The 18,238-nt window shown below is 54.3% G+C and overlaps 8 protein-coding genes across 8 annotated transcripts; 6 read left to right on the top strand and 2 right to left on the bottom strand.

Annotated features, from left to right (window-relative positions):
* Positions 1–3,893: 3,893 nt before the first annotated feature.
* On the top strand, positions 3,894–5,374 carry GLOTRDRAFT_115065 (kinase-like protein; the record flags this gene model as incomplete). Its single annotated transcript, XM_007865910.1, has 2 exons — positions 3,894–3,954; positions 4,012–5,374. The coding sequence occupies 2 exons, from the start codon at positions 3,894–3,896 to the stop codon at positions 5,109–5,111; spliced, it is 1,161 nt and encodes a 386-aa protein (XP_007864101.1). The 3' UTR covers positions 5,112–5,374.
* A 333-nt stretch (positions 5,375–5,707) lies between these two features.
* On the top strand, positions 5,708–7,243 carry GLOTRDRAFT_127297 (uncharacterized protein; the record flags this gene model as incomplete). The annotated part of the gene is made up of 3 exons (XM_007866540.1): positions 5,708–6,150; positions 6,203–6,274; positions 6,325–7,243. 3 exons carry the CDS (start codon positions 5,708–5,710, stop codon positions 7,241–7,243), a joined length of 1,434 nt encoding a protein of 477 aa, XP_007864731.1.
* A 109-nt stretch (positions 7,244–7,352) lies between these two features.
* On the bottom strand, positions 7,353–7,990 carry GLOTRDRAFT_38098 (uncharacterized protein; the record flags this gene model as incomplete). The annotated part of the gene is made up of 5 exons (XM_007865732.1): positions 7,353–7,450; positions 7,506–7,604; positions 7,658–7,689; positions 7,742–7,782; positions 7,841–7,990. 5 exons carry the CDS (start codon positions 7,988–7,990, stop codon positions 7,353–7,355), a joined length of 420 nt encoding a protein of 139 aa, XP_007863923.1.
* Positions 7,991–9,994: 2,004 nt separating this feature from the next.
* On the bottom strand, positions 9,995–11,004 carry GLOTRDRAFT_110352 (uncharacterized protein; the record flags this gene model as incomplete). Its single annotated transcript, XM_007865909.1, has 3 exons — positions 10,993–11,004; positions 10,646–10,928; positions 9,995–10,590 (listed from the first exon to the last, which is right to left on the bottom strand). Coding segments are annotated over exons 2-3 (840 nt in total), but the record flags the coding sequence as incomplete, so codon positions are not given.
* A 936-nt stretch (positions 11,005–11,940) lies between these two features.
* GLOTRDRAFT_110351 (uncharacterized protein) lies at positions 11,941–12,838 on the top strand. Its single transcript, XM_007865908.1, has 2 exons — positions 11,941–12,566; positions 12,620–12,838. The coding sequence occupies exon 1, from the start codon at positions 12,013–12,015 to the stop codon at positions 12,550–12,552; it is 540 nt and encodes a 179-aa protein (XP_007864099.1). The 5' UTR covers positions 11,941–12,012; the 3' UTR covers positions 12,553–12,566; positions 12,620–12,838.
* A 179-nt stretch (positions 12,839–13,017) lies between these two features.
* Positions 13,018–13,653, top strand: GLOTRDRAFT_99160 (ribosomal protein L39e). Its single transcript, XM_007865907.1, has 4 exons — positions 13,018–13,062; positions 13,124–13,182; positions 13,242–13,287; positions 13,353–13,653. Exons 1-4 carry the CDS (start codon positions 13,060–13,062, stop codon positions 13,398–13,400), a joined length of 156 nt encoding a protein of 51 aa, XP_007864098.1. The 5' UTR covers positions 13,018–13,059; the 3' UTR covers positions 13,401–13,653.
* A 414-nt stretch (positions 13,654–14,067) lies between these two features.
* On the top strand, positions 14,068–15,054 carry GLOTRDRAFT_137389 (uncharacterized protein). Its single transcript, XM_007865906.1, has 5 exons — positions 14,068–14,167; positions 14,227–14,407; positions 14,497–14,679; positions 14,733–14,813; positions 14,865–15,054. The coding sequence occupies exons 1-5, from the start codon at positions 14,084–14,086 to the stop codon at positions 14,936–14,938; spliced, it is 603 nt and encodes a 200-aa protein (XP_007864097.1). The 5' UTR covers positions 14,068–14,083; the 3' UTR covers positions 14,939–15,054.
* An 895-nt stretch (positions 15,055–15,949) lies between these two features.
* On the top strand, positions 15,950–17,999 carry GLOTRDRAFT_137388 (malate synthase). Its single transcript, XM_007865905.1, has 6 exons — positions 15,950–16,322; positions 16,373–16,508; positions 16,558–16,887; positions 16,939–17,073; positions 17,132–17,336; positions 17,396–17,999. The coding sequence occupies exons 1-6, from the start codon at positions 15,977–15,979 to the stop codon at positions 17,864–17,866; spliced, it is 1,623 nt and encodes a 540-aa protein (XP_007864096.1). The 5' UTR covers positions 15,950–15,976; the 3' UTR covers positions 17,867–17,999.
* Positions 18,000–18,238: the final 239 nt, after the last annotated feature.

The following is an 18,238-nucleotide window of genomic DNA, read 5'->3' as shown; positions in this document are numbered from 1 at the left end:
CGTACTAGACCGGATGTCGAATTCATTGGTACGGACTGGGGTCTACTTTCCAGTAGTCTTCAAAACGACGCGCAATATCCGCAGGCACGAAATAGTTGCAAGCGACTTGGAATCACTCCATTCGGTGTTGATGCACCACTTTAACCCCAAGTCGACCGCTCGGAAAGCGAAGAAATGCATGACTTGCCTGGGTGAAGTGGAACCCTCTAGGTAGGCCGTCGTATGTTGGGGGGGCCGCGATTCCGCACGGGTTTGAAGAGTCCTGTCAATGTCGTTGATCTCAGTCAGGATTTCGAAGGGCTGCAGACTGTCAGTAAGTTCTCATGCGGTCGCCTAATAATTGTTGTAAGGAAGCCTAAGGCTTATTCCTCAGTCATAGCCTCTGAAACTCTCCATGGTCCGGACAGAGAATGCGTTGTGCACTGTCCGCGCTTCATGAGCTTGCGGGCGTTACCTTTTCGATTCGCACCGTACGTTAGCATCGGTTGTGGTACAACGCTGCCCCTACCTTGCAGGAGACATGGGTATGCTTCCATGCATAACTTTACACTGGACAGTGCTCCATCCACGACATGTTCAGACTGACATTTCCTCGTCATTGCCTGTGGACATGGGGTTCCGCCTGTGCGCGAGCGGCTGGTCACGCCAGCCTCAGGTGGCCTCAGTTCTATTGAGTTCGGTCGTTTATGCGACGTTCTAGTAATCGGTCTATGTCGACTGCCAACCTCATCCGTAGTATGGCTTTGCGCTCCTGGTGCGTCATTCCCCGCTGGGTGTATAAGTAGCACGACGAGGGACATGCCATGTCAGTGAGGAGCAAACAACTCTGGTATGCACCGTCCTTCTTTCATGCATCTCGAGATACTAATGGCACATATCCAGACCTACATATCGACAAGAATCTCGAGCAACGTATAACATGTCGAGTACTACTCTGGCTGAGGACGGCGTCATCGACTATCCCGTCGCCGAGGACATGACTCTTTCGGGTATCTGGAATTATGTCCCTAGTCAGAACGGTCCCAGTATCGTCGCCGAGCAAGGCTATCTTCAAATATCGCGTGACTCATCGGGCGGATACGATACTTGGACTAGCCTTCATCTTGAACATGTGGTATCTGTTGCGGGCGGTTGCGCCATCCAGTTCGAGGTCAAGTACGGATACGATCTCCGTCAGTATGCTCCTCGTTATCCCCGGAAGGTAGCTGAAGTTTCATCTTCGAACAGCCGGCCACGGAGGTGAAGTTCACCCTGACCAACCATGTTACCCTTCGTTACGACGGCATTTCGTTCAATTACGTCTGGTGGAACGAAGATGGGTTCCACCACATAGGAAGCTCGAACATCAGTATAGGTGACGGGATTTACCACAAGGTCATAATGTGCCTTTGGCCTGGTGGCATTACGACATTCGAGGACGATGTTCCCATTGGAACGTGGTACACGACAGTCCCGGAGAATGTCAATCCCACCTTCGACTGGCAGACCTTGTCCGGCTCCTCGGCCCTCAGTGCGCAGCTACGCAATATCCTGGTCATCCCTTCCAAATTCGCCGTCGGCGTAGGCACCCCCTGGGACGTCGCGTTCTCCGACTCTTTCATCCCCCCGCCCGATATATGGCAGATATCGAGGCAGAAGGGGGATCCCATTCCCGTCTCATTTCCTTTGATGGATACATGTGCTTCGCGACGCAAAACATGGACGGCTACAATTCGTGGGTTTATTCACAGGTAGCCGTGCCGATGGCCGATGTTGGCCTTGTCATGTATCGCTTCCGCGTCAATTCGTCCTCGGGGAGCGAGACGAAAATCACGCTCATGGGTGGTAATATCTTGCGCATCACAAATGACGGCAGTCACATCGAGTGGGATAAGTACGACAATCAGTTCATCAAGATCGCCGACAGCTCCATCACCGTGGGCGGGGGCTGGAACGTAGTGACCCTGGTCTACTCGAGCAGCTATATGTCGCTGTTTGAGAATGGCGTGTACAAGGTCACACGGGCTTATACCAACTCGGGCAAGCCCTGGGAAGCGCATTTCTGGGTCCAGCACCTTGACACGAATACTGCGGTCTCCGCCGACCTCAGTAATGTCAGATGCGTCCCTCTCAAGAAGACAGCAGAGATGCTTATTCGGGACTTGCAGCCGTCGCTGCTAGCGTATTACCCTCTCAAGACTGGCATCGCCCAGGCAATTTGTACAGTTCCCGCTCTCAGCCTTGCTCCATTCGCCGGCTACAAGCCCAAATTCGTGGAAGGGGAGTTTGGCAATGCTGCGGACTTTTCAGGTCTGAATGGCGCCCTGAAGCTCCCCATCTACCCATACGGGCGTTCTTTCCCTTTCTATACATTGTCGTTCTGGGTCAAGGTTGCTACCTTCCCAAGATCGAAGGCGGGACTGGTTTTTCCGCTCTGTGTGCGCAGCGATGGTCGACTTGACTTTACGTTCATCTATTCCAACGTTGCCTCGTATAAGAAGACCGTCTTCACGTCCTCCAAGTCCATCTCTCTCGGCTAGTGGGTGTCTATCGTAGTGTCCTACGCATACGAAGAGTCACGGTTCTCCATCTTCCTCGACGGGGCTCTCGACTCCATTGTCTACACCACTTCCGATAACTCCGGCCGAGCGGCAGTGTTGCCCATGTTCGGCTACATTGGTGCATGTTCGGCCTCGGACGGAAGCTTGAATGTTCTGGATGGGCAGATTGGCGACGTCTTATTCTTCCGACAGCATGTCCACAATGTCCTTGCGTTGGCACTTGCTAACAAGCCCGTCACGAGCGAGGAAGAACATGCGAGGGCACGGAGAGCCGTTTTCATCCCGTTACTTCTTCCAGCATTCTTGATTCTGGCATACGGGGCTGTAAGTACGGCGATTCTTGCGGCGATTCTCCAAGAGTTGGACTCCGATACTCCCGAACTCGAGGAGATCGTGAGCCGCATTGTTCAGCAGGTCGGCAGTCCTGCGCGGCCCGGCGCTCAGGTCAAACGTTCTGACATAGGGGTCAGTGACGACTATCCCATCACGCTCGACATCGGAGGTGAGGGCCCGCTCGAAGTCGAAGGGCTCATCACCGGCTTCGAAGGGGCCATAAATGTGAACGCGATGGATAAGGTGTGACCGGACCCGACGCCAATATTCCGTACCTGGTAAAGGTCGCTAGCTGGTCCACAAACCCGGGGTGTCCTTTCGCGGACAACTTCGCCGACCAGATCGTCATGATGGGCTCCCCGTTGACTCCAAAGAACGCGGATGAGATGGTCAGAGTCATCAAGCCGACCGGGACCATCGATGTCTGGATCAGTGATGACTTTGAGGATACCCTGAAGGACATGGCCAAGCGTCTCAAGAGCTTCGTGCGTACGCCCAAGGAGCTCGACCGGTTCAGCCACAATGGACGCACTTGGTTCACTCGTAGGCAGATCGTTGCGAACAAGAATGGCCACGATGAATTGTGATTGAGGTCAGATTGCAGGTTTTGTGGCCAACTGTAAGCTACTTCTTGTCGATGGATGCCACTTACTTGTATTTGTCGTAGGTTGTAGTCTTGACGCCGATCCATGGAAATTATTGGTGCTTGAATATCTCCGTCGTTCTCGTATTGTTTTGTAGTCATACTACGTATACTAGTCTCCCTATGCCACAGATGTGTCTGCTAGCTGTTGCCTTCATCCGAAATTTCTATCTGCACGTTCGTCGAAGGGTGATCTAGATTGCATCAAACAAACCCTAACCAATTTTGGCATGGCCTTCAGTGCGGGGTTTGTACATGCGCAGGTTGGCCTTCGGGCTCTTCTACTTCTTCCACCGACTGCACGTTGTCGGCGTGTCTTGTCGCGAGTTGACGGTCGACTAAGGCGTCTACCACGTCGAGGAGCTTATTATCGCCCCATGGCGTCGACAAAGCATATCAAACGCGTGACGCTTACTTCGAAAAAGAACTGGTGGATGGGTGAGTCTCATCTACGGTCTGAAAACTGGCACTTGCATCACTGAATACCCTGCGCAGTGGAGTTGGATGATGAAGAGCAGAACCCAAGTGGCTCGTCTAACTCCTTCTCGTCCTCTGAAGAAACGGCGGTCGCGCACGATCACCTCCATCATCTGCACCATGGGCACCGGCAGGACAGCCACTACTCGACGCACCAGCAAGCATACGCTGATGAGCACCCAGATCCACAGGCCGTGCAAGTCTTTAATCCTCCCCGGCATCCCACTGCAATCTTCAACTTCCCCACGCCATCATCCTACAGCGCCCCGTCGAACCCACTGGTCGGTCTCATGCCCTTCGCCAACGGTTCTGCCTCAGAGCTGTTCAAATGCGTCGTCAAGAAGCCCGACGTCGTCCAGCTCGAGATCAACGGCGAGATGCAGTCTAACGCGTCCGACGTCACCACGCAGTTCCTCGCGGAGCTTAGGGTGTACACGACCGTCACGCGCCACAGGAACATTGCCGCCTTCCTTGGGTGCCTTGAAAACGTCGGCATGGTGCTCGAGTACATCGACGGGCGCACGCTGTACGATGTGGTGCGCGCGCAGCCGGAGCTCACAGCGGAGAAGAAGATCGACTACCACGACCAGCTGCTGGACGGGCTATGTCACCTGCACTCGTTCGGGCTCAGCCACGGCGATCTTTCACTACTCAACATTGAAGTGACGTACTCCTCAGACACCATCAAACTATTGGATTTTGGACGCTCGGTCTCCTGCGAGTCGGAGTACGTCTCGCCCGACGAGCCCCTCGACCCATTTGCGTTTCTAGCACGCACGCCCTCTAACAACCATTCGTACGTCCTCCCTAAGCTCACGCGAAAGGTGGAGCAGATACACCCCGGGACACGGCCGTTCGCAGCGCCGGAGATCCTCAGAGGCGAGTGCCAGGACGCACGGCTGGCCGATGCGTACAGCTTCGGGATGGTTCTAGTTTGTTTGGACAGGTGCGCGCTTGTGGACGTGAAGCCATGGGAGCAGAGGAAGGATCAGCTCCCGAAGGGGTTTTTGGACGGGCTGGAACTTTTTGGGGCCAGGGCGACGGAGTATCTGAAGAGATTCGATCGGAGACGGAGGCTATTGAAGGAAGATCTCTTGAAAAAGGAGCGAGTGGGTTGAGGTCGGTCTGTACCAAGTTGGACATATCCGTCTGCGCGGTTCGAGGTTCCAGTAACTTATTGATCTTGGATTTTATGTCCCGGTTATTTTCCATGTAGTATGTCTCCTCATTTCAACCTCATACCCTAGTTGCATCTCACTTACGCCCATCTCATGACAATCTGTATTGTAGTGTGTACGTTACTGTGCTTGCAGCGTGTTTGCTGAAGACTAGTTGAGAATCTTGTAGCATACAAATGATAACTACATGATCGGTTCCCCTCTTCGATGGTCCCTACCAGGGAGCTGTAACCTGGCTACCAGGGAATTTACGGGAAACTTCCTCGCTTCCTCGATTGTAATGTATGCAATGCAAGGCGCTGCACAATCCCATGCATGTATATTTCAGGCATTTTAGTTGAATACGATCCCGAACTCAGTCTTGACAGTGCCCAAGGGGGTTGTGGCAACTGACCTGAGGCTGCGACGCGCAAGGTATTATTGGAGCATCACGTGCTATGTGCTTAGGTCAGACGTTCCCATGATCGGCTCCCTATGCTCGACTCGCCCAGCTCAGCGCTACTGAACCACTTGTACTCTCGACTCCTGCGCACACGATGGCGACGGTCCACCCGTCGCGTATGGGACTCGTTCCCCAGGACTCCAGGGACAGCTACTCCTACCAGCAACGCCGCGGCCGTTCGCCTTCTCCCAAGACACGAAGTCGCAGTCGCAGCAGGGACCGGGGCGACAGGTATGAAGCGAGAGACAGGGAGAGAGAAAGCGACAGGGACTACGGGAGGAGAGACAGAGACACACGCGATGATGACAGGGACAGGGAAGACAGGTACGGCAGAGATAGGGATCGACGATCGCCAGGGAGAACCAGGAGTAGGGAGAGGGATAGAGAAGGTGGGCGGAGGAGTCCGGAGTATGGCGATTACAAGCGGCCTGCAGATGATGCGCCCGCCAGACAGCAGGAGACCATGTATCCTCCCAGGGGAGGTCGTCGGGATAATGGGCGGGGGTACGGCGGCGGTGGCTCTGACTTCCTTGAGAGGTACGTGCGGGTCTTGCAAGTGCATGGGACGCATCACTCACAATGTTCACAGTCGGCGACAGCAGCGGGAGAGTGCTACTGTAGATATATGGCCGCCATCCCCCAAAGCTCCCGCGAGAGAACTGTATGTTGTCTTTGCTATATCTAGCTCTCGCCGCCTCATTGTTGTCACAGGTCACCACCCCGCGACTCCAAGTCGCACAAAAAGTCCAAGAAGCGTCGACATTACGACAGCGACCCAGATGAAGACTCCTCAGACGACGAAGATCGTCGGAGGCGCGATAAGAAGGAGCGCAAGCGCTCCAAGAAGGACAAAGAACGGGATCGTGAAAAGAGCAGAGAGCGGAGGAAGCATCGGTCAAGGAGCAGGAAATATAGTGACGACGAAGACAGCGACGGGGATATGAGGAGTAGGCGGAGGAGCAAGAGTAAAGAGAAGGAGCACAGGCATCGGAGCCGGACTAAGTCAAAGTCCAAGAGCAAGAGCCGCGCTCGGAGTCTTGAGCGGGCGACGACTCCACTCACACCTGATGAGGAAGACGAATGGGTGGAGGCACCGCCCGCTGCTCCCGTCGTCGCGGCGGCAGGGACTAACAATGGAGGAGGGACCGGCGCACAGGCACAGTCTTCGGGCGGAGCCAACAGCAAGGCCGCCGCTCAACATAACTCCGACGATTCCGACGTCGAAGTCGGGCCCCAGCCGCCTCCACGACCCGGTGGGTCGCGCAAGGTCGACGAGCGGCAGTACGGTGGCGCGCTGCTGCGCGGCGAGGGCAGCGCCATGGCTGCGTTCTTGCAGGACGGCACGGACGTGCGCATCCCGCGGCGTGGTGAGATCGGGTTGACGTCGGACGAGATTGCGCAGTTCGAGAGCGTGGGGTACGTGATGAGCGGGAGCAGGCATAAGCGCATGAACGCGGTGCGGATGAGGAAGGAGAACCAGGTCATCAGCGCGGAGGAGAAGAGGGGGATATTGAAGCTGCAGAAGGAGGAGAGGGAGAGGAGGGAGGCGATTCTGAGGGAGGAGTTCTCCCAGCTTGTGGAGGATCGACTGAAGAGTTCAAGCTCCAAGACGAAGTCAGGGGTGCCCTGAGCGGACTTCACATGGTATTGTATCTCAATTGCACTTGTCACGGCATGATACATTCCGCAGAGCATCATGTAGTATGAGTCAAGCGTGATTATGAGTACAAGGTGGTGAATCACAACTCGTCCTTGGCAACAGAGTCTATTGAAACCATCTCGGTCTCGAAAACGAGAGCGGAATTGGCTGGAATAACGCTGCCAAATCCACGAGAACCTGCAGTAGTGGAATGTAAGTCAGTCCTCGTCCCATATACCATATCTCTGCGCACCGTATGCCATGTCCGAAGGGATCGTGAGGGTCCTCTTCTCACCCTCGCACATTCCGACCAGGCCTTCGTCCCAGCCCTTGATAACCTGGCCAACGCCAACTGTTTACACGAATGTTAGCACGAGCTAAGTTCTGACAAACTGAGCGACGTACGCGTCAAGGGCAGAGGTTGGCCACGATCATAGCTTCATGCATAGTTCAGAATGACTTCTCTCTCACCTGCACGACAGACTTTACCTTGAGTCAAACTTGTTTCCATTAGAAAACAGCGTCCCAGTCTGCGCAAATACGCTTCAGTTAATTCCTTCCCATTTAACACGTATCTTTCGGACTCACGTAGTGCACTTTGATCTTGTCTCCCTTCCTTGCCTTGACAGGGCAGCTCTCAGGCATATATGTCGTCTCAATCTTGAGCTCTTTGGGAGGTTCAGCCGCCCATGCTACGAGACCGAAGACAAAGAATGAGAACAAGCTCAAAAGACGCATGCTGGCAGGATGAGTATGAGGGTGATACTAACAGACTCGATGCCAGCTGTGAGGTAGTGACACGATCGTGTGTGGCTGTGCCACAAGCCACAAACTGCCATAAGCCACAATTCCGACGACGTGGGTCGGGCAACGTACAAGGAAGCATGTAGACTGGGAGGACCATGTTACTGATGATTGAGACGCTTGTATGAAATGGGGTGAGAGCCGTCGGACACGCTCTACACAAGCTCGATTGATATTACGGACTACTTGTACATACAACTCTGGAATTTGAAACCTTGATCGCCCACCTTCGTCACCCCAACGGCAATATCGTACATTCGAATAGCTAGTACACATCATACGCACCTGCAATCTGGGTCAAATTACAAGTCATCGTGGCCGTTCTTGTTCGCCACGATCTGCCGGCGAGTAAACCAGGTGTGACCATTGTGGCTAAACCTGGCGAGCTCCTTGGGCGTCCGCACGTAGCTCTTGAGACGCCTGGCCATATCGTTCAAAGTGCTCTCGAAGTCGTCGCTGATCCATACATCGATAGTCCCGGTCGGCTTGATCACTCTCACCATCTCGTCCGCGTTCTTTGGAGTCAGGGGGCAACCCATCATGACGATCTGGTCAGCAAAGTTGTCTGCGAAGGGATACCCGGGATTCGTGGCCCAACGAGCCACCTTGACCAAGTACGGGATCTTGCCCCCTGCGCCCACCGAGACGGTATCCATTTCATTGATATTTATGGCCCCGGGGAAGCCGGTGACCAGCCCGCTGACTTCAAGTGGGCCCTCGCCTCCGATATCGAGTGTGATGGGATAATCGTCGCTGATACCAATGTCTGATCGTTTCACTTGAGCGCCCGGCCTTGCGGGGCTGCCCACCTGCTGTACTATCCGACTCACAACCTCCTCAAGATCGAGGGTACCGGGCTGCGTCTCCTTGAGGGTCGTTGCGAGAACGGCGGTACTTATAGCACCGTACGCCAGGACCAAGAATGCCGGCAAAAGGAGTGGGATAAAAAGGGCCCTCTTCTCTCTTGCATGCTCCTCTTGACTGGTCACCGACTTGTTGGCAAGCGCTAAGGCGATGACGTTATGGACGTGCTGTCGGAAGAAAAAGACATCGCCGATTTGTCCGTCAAGGACGTTCAAACGGTCACCGACTGCCAATGCACCGACGTAGCCATACATTGGCAAGACGGCGGCCTGGCTAGAATTGTCTTTGGTAGTGTAGACGATGGAATCAAGGACGCCATCGAGGAAGATGGCAAATCGCGATTCTTCATAAGCATATGTGACGACGATGGATACCCATTGGTTACGAGGGATGGACGCACGGGAGGTGAATACTGCGTCTTTGTAGGACAAGATTTCAGAGTACACGAAGGTGAACTCGAGTTTGCCGTCAGAACGAACGCTGAGAGGCCCCACAAGCCCGGCTTTCTGGGCAGGGAACGAGTCGACCTTGACCCAGAACGACAATGTGTACGACGGGAAGGAACGCCCGTACGGGTAGAGGGGGATCTTCAGTGCGCCACCTTGGCCGGAGAAATCCGCTGCATTACCAAATTTCCCCTGGACGAACTTGGGTTTGTAGCCACCATACGGGGCGAGGTCCAGAGCCGGAATCGTGCAAATGGCCTCATTGACGTCTGTCTTGAGAGGATAGTACGCAAGCAACGTAGGTTGCAAGTCCCGAATAAGCATCTCGGCGGTCTTCTTGAGCGGGACACATCTGACGTTACTGAGGTCGACGGAGACCGCAGTGCTAGTGTCGAGATGCTGCACCCAGAAATGCGCCTCCCAAGGCTTGCCTGAATCACTGTACGTCCGCGTGTATTTATACACGCCATCCTCGAAAAGCGAGATCGAGGTCTGCGAGTAGACCAGCGTCACTACCGTCCAACCCCCTCCCACTCTGATAGAGCTGTCAGAGAGCTTGATGAAATGATCCGTATATTTGTCCCACTCGAGGTGACTGCCATTGCTCGTGATGCGCAGGATGTTATCGCCCATGAGCGTTATCTTCGTCTCACTCCCGTTAGATGTATTGACGCGGAAGCGATACATGACGAGGCCGAACGCCGTCATCGGAACAGTAACCTGAGGAAAGACCCACGAGTTCCATTTATTGAGGCTTCGCGTCTCCGCGCGCATGAAACCATCGGCGGAGAAGGAGATAGGAATCGGATCACCCTTTTGCTTCGAAATCTGCCATATATCGGCGGGAGGGATGAAAGAGTCGGAGAATGCAACGTCCCAAGGGGTCCCTACTCCGGGGGCGAACGTCGAAGGAATGACAAGGATGCTGCGGAGCTGAGCACTCAGGCTCGAGCCGCTGGATAGGATCTGCCAGTCGAAGTGTGGAGCAACGCTTGCGGAAACACTCGTGTCCCACTTGCCAATGAAATTACCATCTTCGAAGATAGCAATGCCAGCGGGCCAGAGACAGAGAGTGACCTGGTGATAGGCTCCATCGGCTATGCGGATTGTAGAGCGTCCAATTTGGTGGAAGCCATTTTGATTCCACCAGCAGTAATTAAAGTTGGACCCATCGTAACGAAGGATGACACCGCTGGCCAAGGTGAGCTTCACCTCAGTCGCTGGCTGTTTCAAATAGGGTATCAGCATCGATCGAGGATGAGATAAGGAAGGGACTTACGGAGATCTGGTCGTACTTGACCTCAAATTGGATGGCGCAGCCGCCTGCGATGGACACCGAATGACCAATACTGAAGTTGGTCCACTGGTTGTTTGCGCCTACTGCGCCCCGACTTATCGAGAAATATCCCTGCTTAGCAGTGATGCTGGGGCCGTTCGCATTGGCGACGTAGTTCCATACACCCGCAAGGGACATTCCGTCAGCAATAGGATAGTCGATGACGCCGTCTTTAGCATAGGTAGTCATATTGTCAAGTCGCACAAGAGCCAGTTATCGCGTAGATCTGGAAGTAAGAATAGGAATATCAGCGTCTGAGGATGAAGATGAGGGACCACGATGGTACACACCAGTGTTTTTCCCTCTGCACTGAAGAGACCATATCTTTGGACATGCTACTTATACACCTGGCGGAGGAAGGCTGCCAAATAGCGCATAACTACACCAGCAATGGATCGTCGGTGATGATCGAGTACCGATGAGCACGACGTAGCACAAGAAATAAGCTTCAACAGAGATACCAGGACTTGTATGCCTGTGCGCATCTGGAATGGTCGCCGCGTCCTGGCACGGGGTGAGTCCCACTGCCACAAACTGTTCACTAACCTATGTTGCTAGTACATTGTGGTGTTAGCTCCGCGCAGTGATGAATGGAAGTCCATTCAATCCTCATGCAAAGGTCGGCGCGACGATATGACCGAAGGTAATATCACAAAGTTGACCGGCATTGCTGAGTCCGCGGCTGCAGTGCTAGTGCTGCTAGACGCTGGCTAGACCTACTCTTCTCACGTCATAGGCATCTGCAACCTTGAGAGCCAGTCGAGTCAATTGCGAGGATGTTGCCGGCATGTGCACGAGGTGTCGGGGAGAAGGACTGTCACCTCAGAATGCATTCCATGCCCTACCCGAGGTCGTGGAAAGGCCCTAGACTGGATATGCGGAATACAGTACTGTGATTGCGGGCGCAGGCGAGCCGAGCAGACGTACCAATACCTAGTATGGCTTACTGTCATCGCACAACCTAACTTGCAGTCGCTTGACCTATGCGTGGTAGAGCTGAGTGAAGTCCCACTCAGAGAGAGCTCCTTGAAGGATGACAAGGCAGTACATCGTGTATCGTAACACCGCGTACGGTTCGATCAGTACCTGAGACTCGGAGAGTCAGAACCTTCAGAAGCACTAGTCAAACTGAAGGACGGCCTTCACCTCTATTGAATGATGTTATCCCGAGACTGCGCCGACTCCCATATTTTACGTTCGGTTTGACACTGCCTTGAGTAACGTGTACGACTTCGTGTCCATCGTGACTGGAGCACCCAGAGGAACATTCACTTCACTGACTGCGAGAGGACGATTCACCGTTCAGTTCCATGTTCCATATGCAGCGCATCTTCACGTTGGGGCTTTGTTCGTGGCTGGCGTGCAGTGTACTCGGCGCCGTCGGCCTTCCTCACGACCACCTTGCTCACCTCAGTACGACGTCGGACGGACTCATTACTTGTCTCTCCGAGCACGGATCCGACGGTTTACAGAAGGCGATCCAGCTTGCACCATGTACCCTGCTCTACACCTTCGCGTCGTGGAGCGCCCATGCCCGGCACTTCATACATGAACGAGAAAAGCTCCAGAAAGTCGCTCGCCAGTACATGCAAGCTATCGAGTCGAAGCGCCTTGCCATTGTTGCAGCATCAATAGAAGCACCTCCGGCGGAAGGGAACGAGCAGTGGCAGTATATCGTGGATGGAAGTTACTGGGGTTCGCTGGCCATGTTTTCCGACTCTTTACCCGAGAGCAAGGCCGCTGTTGACCCAGCCGGCGGGAATATCACACTGGTCATCGATACTTGTCTAGCCAGGTCAGATCATTCTGCACCGGCTACTGAGTCGACGACACCCAAAGACGAGTTGTAACGAGCAGAACGCCGGTACGTCTCATATGAGTCAAATGCTGGAGCACAGATTAATGAGAACTTTGCAGACGCCGTCAGATGCTCGAATATACGTGGTAGGCGGTGGCATTGGCAGGACGTTCAGACGTCCTTATCCTGAAGTTGCCTGGCAGTTGCCACACCATTCCTTTTGATACATGCGAAAGATATAAATCATAGGACTTTGGTATCCACAAAGTTTGTGCTCGTTGTTATCTTCCTATCAGTACGTTCCGCGGGCCAGCATCAAGAGTGTATCCTAATCGTAACTGCTGGAGATCCAAGCTTCAAAACTCTTCAAGTTCGAAATCAATCATCATCAGCCACAGTTCCCAGCCACAATCGCGATTACTGTATACGAAACACCGCCACCACTGACCGTGTGACCCCGGGCCCGCTTTGTCAGCAACTGTACAGCGCTCCCTGATTTGGTCAACCTTACTTTTCCAACCGTCACCGACACCGTACGAGGAGCCCCTGCACGACGAAAATGGTGCGTTACAATACGCGTTCTTACTGCGAACAGAGTGTTGATGCCGTGCTGTTCCATGTAGCCGTCTCAAAAGACCTTCAGAACGAAGCGCACCCTCGCCAAGGCCGCCCGCCAGAACCGGTATGTCTAGCCATGGAATCCAGTGAGAGAGGGGATAGGCTGACTGAGGGGAATTTCAGGCCCATTCCCCAGTGGTTCCGCTTGAAGACGGATACCAAGATCCAGGTGCGTACAAGCAGCGCGAGATATTGTATTTGGATGTGACTGACGAACTTGTGTTGTTTCTGCAGTACAACGCTAAGCGCCGGCACTGGAGACGCACGAAGCTCAACATCTAAGCAACTGTCGGCTCTCGTTCTTTGTATGGAGTTGTTGTCGCGATGATCCCTAGGATGGGATCGCTCTGGAGGGTAGATTCTCCGCTTCACGTCCGCATCGTATCGCATGTATCACTGCTATCGGCCTATGCACTTCCACCATCAGCATGCTCTGGCATTCCCGATTGTATCATGTCGGTCCTGGTGTGCGAGATATTTTCATATCGGACGCTTAAATGTGAGTGCTACATTGGGGGAACCCTTTGGACGGACACACCCTGTGAATTGTGAGCATTTGCATCTCCGGTTGTTTCGCCGTCTCCGTCTATAAGGTGAGTTTGCTTTGCACATTCAAGCCGCCCGCCGAAACTGTGGAAGTTGCATCTGCCTCCGTCCCATTGAGTGTGTACCTTTCCGAGTGTTTTTTTTGCTGCAAAACGGTGTAAATCCTTGCAATACATCCTGATGTTGTGCCACTCCTTCATCACACCGTATATTGTCGATAACCTTTATGCGCCTGGTGCTTGGGCCTGCATGTTGGGCAGTGTCTTGCAGCTTTTCTGGGTCAGTATATCTGATCCCTCTTGTGAGCTCATGCATATGGAGTATTATGGACACGCGCGTGCGTCGCGGATTGCACGACGCGTCCCTTACAGACACCGACGTGGCAAGCAATCAATGTAAACTGCTTACCTCCTACCTACATGTCGCTTATAATCACGATATTCGTGCTGGTCTTTCTGACACAGCTAATCTCCTGGATTGGCCAGACAGTGCTGCTGGAGCTTGTCCGTGACGCCTTCTGCCTTTCTGATTCTCTGACTGACGCGGCAAACGCTATTCCTAGGCTTATGCGCTCTACCTGAGGATATTCCGCGCGTCCGCTGTCGCGCAGCAGAGACAGCTCAAGGCTGATTTGTTAGCGAAGAAGGCGGAGCTGCTGCAAACGAGCGCGCAGGATCAGTTTGCGAAGTGGGCGAAGTTGAGGAGGAGCGTGGACAAGGGTCTTGCAGACCTTGAGAAGCTCAGTACGTCTCACTTCCCCTACGTGTCTGCTGTGCTGGAGGGACAGAGGCCATGGTACTGTCTCTGTCGGATCATTGACGCTATTCATTAGACGGCGAGCTCGCGACGTCGAAGACATCCTTTGCCGTACAATTCAATGGCTTGATATGGGCCCTTACGACCGGACTGCAATTCGTAGTGACGTGGTGGTACAGGAAGTCGGCTGTGTTCTACCTCCCCGAAGGATGGCTCGGTCCCCTTACATGGTGGTTGGCGCTCCCATTCGCTCCTGCAGGTAGTTAACTATGCCATGACTCTATGTATGCGTCGACCTAACATGACTGGTAGGCTCTGTAAGCGTCGGCGTGTGGCAGATGGCGTGTAGACGAGTTATAAAAGTGGGGGAACGTGTGGTGAAAGAGCTCGCCAGTGCGCATACATTTATTGATACACATGTCGTGAACGCTGACCTCCTGACAGCATCCCCGACACCGGTCGAGCCGGTTGCCGTGGACGTGGACGCGGACGATGATAGGTCTAAAAAGCAATCATGATTTTTTACGTGCTGTACCTTCGAATGCTATTTCCGTCCCGCCCTGTCCATGACAAACGGAGGGATTCCCTACGAAAAGCGTGTGGCTGGTATGAGGAAAGCGGCTGATATGATCGCACGGTGGTCCGCACCGCACGCAGGACGAATGGGCGGGACCGCGCCTTGTTCCTTGCGCGATAGGGCGGGCTTCCTTGGCCCTCCATCTTCTGTGGCCTGTGGATCTAGGCGTAGACGGAGCGCGTTCCGTTGATAAGGTACGTCCACCGCACCTTCGCAGTCTAGGGCCAGCGACTTTGAAGCCGGTTCCGCGCCTTGCGCGCCATCAATGAACCCTCCCAGCGGAAGCCCGAGGTCTTGCCGAACGGTCTGCCAATTGGTTCCGCCCGGCAGAGCTCAAGTTATTCCTGTCGCCCACGTGCGCCCACAGTTACCGAAGGATCCCCGCAGAGCTGGAGTCTTAGGCTTCGGTTCATCACTGAGAGAGTGCGGGGTCGCAGGTGCCACGGACGTCAGCGGGGATCTGATAAGATTTTTGCCGTTCTATTGCAGCAGTTCATCACTGGAGAGTCGCGGAGACTAAGGGGTGTCTAGCCTATCCATCCCGGAGACACAGGGGACTATTTCCGAGGTTGCTGATACTCACGGACTGGACGCCGAATACAGTAGCGCAAGAGTCTGCTCCAGGAGCATGATTATTGGTACGTGGCCTCCGCATCATTGCCGATAGCGGGGCTAAAGCTGGCTAAAGGCGGCGTTTCTGGCTAAACGCTCGACGGCATTCCGGTGCAACGATTAAACACTCACTTGTAGCGGAGTGCAGGTCTTTATTCCGCCCCGAAGCTGGGACGCGCTCGGCGCTCACGCGACGCGACTTCCCAGCGGAGCACCGGCGGCATGTGATAGCCGGAAATGACGTCGGGTCGGAATTCGGGTTCGGACCCCACGGAGAGCCGTACAGTATTAAAAGTATGTATGTCTTCCAGTCGATTCGGTCCTTACTTTCACAACATATCTCGCACACACACTCTACAGCGCAGCCATGGTCGCAGGCGTACAGATTCACTCCAAGGTCGCCCCTGAGGCGCAGGAACAAATCCTGACGGAGGGCGCACTTGAGTTCCTCGCGAGACTGCACAGGACGTTCGAGCCTACGAGGCAGGCTCTTCTGGCTGCGCGTGAGGATGCGCAACGGCGGCTGGACTCTGGTGTTCCACTCGACTTCCCTCCCGAGACCGCGCACATTCGCGCTGACCCGAGCTGGATCTGCGCACCGCCCGCGCCAGGACTGGAGGACAGACGGGTGGAGATTACGGGGCCTACGGAGCGGAAGATGGTGATTAATGCGTTGAACAGTGGTGCCAAGACGTTCATGGCGGATTTCGAAGGTGAGCTCGCGGTTCGGTGCCAGTAGGATCGACGGGCTAACGTAACACAGATGCGACTTCACCCACCTTCGCGAACATGATCACCGGCCAGGTCAACCTTCGTGACGCCATCCGTCGTCAGATTGACTTCGAGACCGGAGGCAAGAAGTACAAGTTGTCCGACAAGCCTGCGGTGCTGATCGTGAGGTGAGTATCTGAGAATCCCCTCCCGGCCCCTGTCTCATGCGGTAATCAGGCCTCGAGGATGGCATTTGGACGAACCTCGTGTCACCATCGACAACACCCCCGTCTCCGGCTCCATCTTCGACTTCGCCCTCTACTTCTACCACAACGCCAAGGAGCTCGTTGCCCGTGGTTCTGGTCCATATTTCTACCTCCCGAAAATGGAGCACTACAAGGAAGCGCGTCTATGGAACGACATCTTCCTGTTCTCGCAGTCTTATATCGGCATGCCGCACAACACGATCAGAGCAACTGTCTTGATCGAGACTCTCCCCGCTGCCTTCCAGATGGAGGAGATCTTGTTCGAGCTGAGGAACCACTCGTCTGGCTTGAACTGCGGACGGTAAGTTGATGGTGTTGCGTTCTCCGAAGACAAGGCTTATCGTTGTCACAGATGGGACTACATCTTCAGCTTCATCAAGAGGCGTCGCGCCGACAGGACAGCGATCCTGCCAGACCGGAAGGATGTTACGATGACGTCACCGTTCATGGATGCTTACGTTCGCCTGCTGATCAAGACTTGCCATAAGTGCGTACTGCTCTGCTGATTATGAAACTCTGGATTGACATGGTTCTCTTTGAATTAGGCGTAAAGTGGCGGCTATGGGTGGAATGGCTGCGCAGATTCCGATCAAGAACGACGTTCAGGCCAATGAGGTCGCGATGGAGAAGGTCCGACAGGACAAGTTGCGCGAGGTCACCTACGGCCATGACGGTACTTGGATTGCCCATCCTCTCATCAACCAGATTGCCCGTGACGTCTTCGACCAGCACATGCTCGGACCCAACCAGGTATGTTGTATTTATACCGATTCTATTGGTATAGTTGCTGATGCGGGACCCATTTAAAGTACCATGTCTTGCGTGAAGAGTGGTCTGTGTCCGCCAAGGATCTCCTCAACTCGCAGATCCAGGGCAAGGTTACTGTGGAGGGCGTCCGTTCCAACATCGCCACTTCCCTCGCCTATAGCACTGCATGGATTGCGGGCAACGGCTGCGTGCCCCTGAACTTCCTTATGGAGGACGCCGCCACGGCTGAAATCACCCGGGTGCAGCTTTGGCAGTGGGTGCACTACGGCGTCCGTCTCGAGACCGGCGAGCCCATTACGCCGGAGTACATCGACAAGCTCGTCTCAGAGCTCGGCCCCGAGGTCAAGAAGCTCGTGCCCGGCATCAAGGACGACCAGCTCAGCTTGACGTCCGAGTATCTGAAGGCGCAGGTCAGGAAGCCCTGGCCGAGCGAGTTCTTAACGAGTGATCTCATGCCGTACCTGGCGGCGCAAGACGGTGTTGACGCGAAGTGGCACAAGAGCTCTCTTTGAACGCGTTTGTTTCTCGATACCTCGTAGCATGTACTGCAACCTGTATTATTCCCATTAGTTGTCCACATTAATGTACTAGTAGCACTTTCCAGGGAACCTCCTTTATGTATTGAATGTCATTTGCTTCATCGCAGTAGTGCTTGCGCCTTGCGCGGCAGGAGAACGAACGTTCACTGCCTCCTTGACTATGAATCTGTATCAGGCAGATGTCGAACACGCAGCGACCAGTCTAGCGTGCAGGGTCGAATTGCCGGACTTGACGCGGACGCTTGCCACACCTTCAGCAAGTAAGATCAAGGATATCGATTGCATTGTGAGATTACACTGGGCGACTAAGAAGTCCACAGGCCGGTACAGGAGTAAGGTCACAAC

This window comes from Gloeophyllum trabeum (assembly GCF_000344685.1).
Source record: "Gloeophyllum trabeum ATCC 11539 unplaced genomic scaffold GLOTRscaffold_00004, whole genome shotgun sequence".
In the NCBI taxonomy this organism is placed as follows: domain Eukaryota; kingdom Fungi; phylum Basidiomycota; class Agaricomycetes; order Gloeophyllales; family Gloeophyllaceae; genus Gloeophyllum; species Gloeophyllum trabeum.
Note: the sequence above shows the minus strand (reverse complement) of the source record. Positions and strands in the feature narration are given on the sequence as shown.